This window comes from Antrostomus carolinensis, unplaced genomic scaffold (genome assembly GCF_000700745.2).
Source record: "Antrostomus carolinensis isolate BGI_N321 unplaced genomic scaffold, ASM70074v2 scaffold42507, whole genome shotgun sequence".
Lineage (NCBI taxonomy): Eukaryota > Metazoa > Chordata > Aves > Caprimulgiformes > Caprimulgidae > Antrostomus > Antrostomus carolinensis.
The window spans coordinates 1-3,032 of NW_010327438.1; the positions used below are offsets into that span (position 1 = coordinate 1).

Below are 3,032 nucleotides of genomic sequence, written 5' to 3' on the forward strand. Positions count from 1 at the left end.
GCTCCAGGAGCTGGCTGATGCTCTGAGCCCTGTGCCGTGGGGCTCCCAACATGCTAGGACATGGTGCTCTGACCGTGGTCCCCTCACCTGTCCCCAGACTGGAACCAGCCCTCAGAAGCCCAGCAGACCCAGCAGGTGCAGAGGATCATCTCTCGCTGTAGCTGCCGGATGTACTACATCAGCTATAGCCATGACATCGACCCCGAGCTGGCCACGCAGATAAAGCCCCCTGAGACTCCCGCCAACCAGGAGAAGGAGGATCTGTTGAAGAAGCAGGAGGGTGGGTACCTCCAGGCACTGCGTCTGCTCTGGGCTGACCCACAGGTGCCAGCCAAGTCCAGAGATGGTCAGTCTTGGCCCTGCTGAGATACAGGAGGGGTGCCCAGCCACATGATGATGCAGCAGATGATGCTGGACATGCTGTGCCTGCTGGAGCCAGCATAACCACCTTGGCTCATTCCCCATCCCTCCCCATCTCTGGCTGGCCCCCACAAGCATCCTGTTTCTGGCCATGCTGAGGCCCCACCTGCTCTTTGTGTGTCCATGCAGGAGCTGTGGATACGTTCACACTGATCCACCACGACCTGGAGATCTCCACCAACCCTGCACAGTACGCCATGATCCTCGACATAGTCAACAACCTGCTGCTGCACGTGGAGCCCAAACGCAAGGTATCCAGGAGGCTTCAGGTCACCTTGTCACTCACTGCATCCAGGGCAATCCAAACCTTCCTCTATCCCTCTGTCCAGGAGCACAGTGAGAAGAAACAACGGGTACGCTTCCAGCTGGAAATCTCCAGCAACCCCGAGGAGCAGCGCAGCAGTATCCTACACCTGCAAGAGGCCGTGAGGCAGCACGTTGCCCAGATCCGGCAGCTGGAGAAGCAGATGTACTCCAACGTGAAGGTGAGCCCACATCTGGGGCAGGGCCTGGCTCCCCAGGGTCCCTGCTCCAGGGAAGAGGGCGCTGAGGGTTGTTTGTCCTTCAGTCCCTGCAGGATGACAGCAAAAACGAGAGCCTGCTTGACCTCAACCACAGGCTGCAGCAGCAGCTGAGCCAGGAGAAAGCTGACCTGCAGCTGGAGAGTGAGGAGCTGAACATACTGATCAGGTAGGGGCCATCTCTGGCTTCCCCAGTGTTGTGTCCCCCTTACTGCAGGGCTCCCACATCCCAGCGTTCTCCTCTCTGTTGCAGGTGCTTCAAGGACTTCCAGCTGCAGCGAGCCAACAAGATGGAGCTGCGAAAGCAGCCAGAGGATGTGAGCGTGGCACGGCGGACTGAGTTCTACTTTGCCCAGGCACGCTGGCGCCTGACCGAGGAGGATGGGCAGCTGGGCATAGCCGAGCTGGAGCTCCAGCGCTTCCTCTACAGCAAGGTACCAAGCTGGCTGGTGGCACCCGAAGCCCCCGAGCTGGGGACTGGGACTGTGGTACTGATGGGCCTGTGTGTGCAGGTCAACAAGTCTGATGACACGGCCGAGCATCTGCTGGAGCTGGGTTGGGTGACGATGAACAATCTCCTGCCCAACGCTGTGTACAAGGCAAGTGGCAGCCTGGTGGAGCAGCCCTGCACCCTGGGGACCCACGGGTGGCCTGGCGAGGGTGGCCTGTCCTCCCCCCAGCCACCCGTCCTCTTCCCTGCAGGTGGTGCTGCGTCCCCAGAGCTCCTGCCAGTCCGGCCGGCAGCTGGCACTGAGGATCTTCAGCAAAGTCCGGCCACCCGTGGGAGGCATCTCCATCAAGGAGCACTTTGAGGTGCTGGGGCTGAGCTGGGAGGTGGCAGGGTCCTTGAGGGGCACAGGCAGCGTGTGCCCAGCCCTGACGTGCCTCTCTCCCACAGGTGAATGTCGTACCCCTCACCATCCAGCTCACCCACCAGTTCTTCCACAGGATGATGGGTTTCTTCTTCCCTGGCCGCAACGTGGAGGAGGAGGAGGTGGGGGATGAGGAAGACAAGTCCAAGCTGGTGACAACAGGTGAGAGGCTGATGGTCACCCTCTTCTCTGGAACCTGAGGGATGTCCCTCAGCAGCTCTGGCTGCGTGTCCAGGATATGTTTGTGCGCAGCTGCTGGTTGGTCACTTGTTGAGGAACAGGGACTTGTGGTCTCCCCTGTGGGCAGGGAGCCATTGAGGGGGAAACTGGGTCATGGCTGACCCTCAGCCGGATACCAGCCACCCCCTCCCCCCCTGCTTGTCCCAGGGATCCCCGTGGTGAAGCCACGGCAGCTGATCTTGGCCGATGACTCGCTGGGCCCAGGGAAGGGAGTCGCTCAGGGACTCAATCGGACATCAGGAGTCAGAAGATCATTCCGAAAAGCACCCGAGGTACCTGCTGCTGTCTTGAAGGGGGAATAGGGGAGAGCCCTGCTGCAGGGCCAGCCTGTCTTCCCCCAACTGCAGGGCTGGGCAGTGACGTGCTCCTCCTGCCTGTCCCTGTTTTCTCCTACTCCCTCCCACTATGAGGATTTACATCCTTTACAACCAAGCATCTCCACGCTTGATGTGATCCCTGCAGCATCCCATTTTCCTAACACCATGCCAGAGCTGTTCTCACCTCTCCCCGATGAAGCAATGCCATGGCCTAGTGCCCAGCTGTCCCTTCCCCACTGGTTCCTGGCTGGGTCCCCTCTCCTTCCCTTCTGCTCATGGCTCCTGCTCTGTCCCCAGCATCCCGTGGATGACATCGACAAGATGAAGGAGCGCGCGGCCATGAACAACTCCTTCATCTACATCAAGATCCCGCAGGTGCCGCTCTGTGTCAGCTACAAGGTGAGGGGCCAGCGGGACAGGGCGTGCTGGGGAGGGGGCATGGCCGCTCCAGCTGGGGGTGGCCTGGGGGAGTTTCCCAGGCTCCCTGACACCCCATCACCCAGGGTGAGAAGAACAGTGTGGACTGGGGTGACCTGAACCTGGTGCTGCCGTGCCTGGAGTACCACAACAACACGTGGACGTGGCTGGACTTCGCCATGGCGGTGAAGAGGGACAGCCGCAAAGCCTTGGTGGCACAGGTATGTGGGACCACATCCTGCAGG

General features: G+C 60.6%; 1 protein-coding gene across 1 annotated transcript; it reads left to right on the top strand.

The window, feature by feature from the left end:
• Positions 1-97: 97 nt before the first annotated feature.
• LOC104528025 (protein KIAA0100-like) lies at positions 98-3,008 on the top strand (the record flags this gene model as incomplete). The annotated part of the gene is made up of 11 exons (XM_010171902.1): positions 98-280; positions 550-671; positions 750-905; positions 989-1,110; positions 1,195-1,375; positions 1,454-1,540; positions 1,644-1,754; positions 1,840-1,975; positions 2,201-2,325; positions 2,668-2,769; positions 2,874-3,008. Coding segments are annotated over 11 exons (1,460 nt in total), but the record flags the coding sequence as incomplete, so codon positions are not given.
• Between the last annotated feature and the right edge of the window lie 24 nt (positions 3,009-3,032).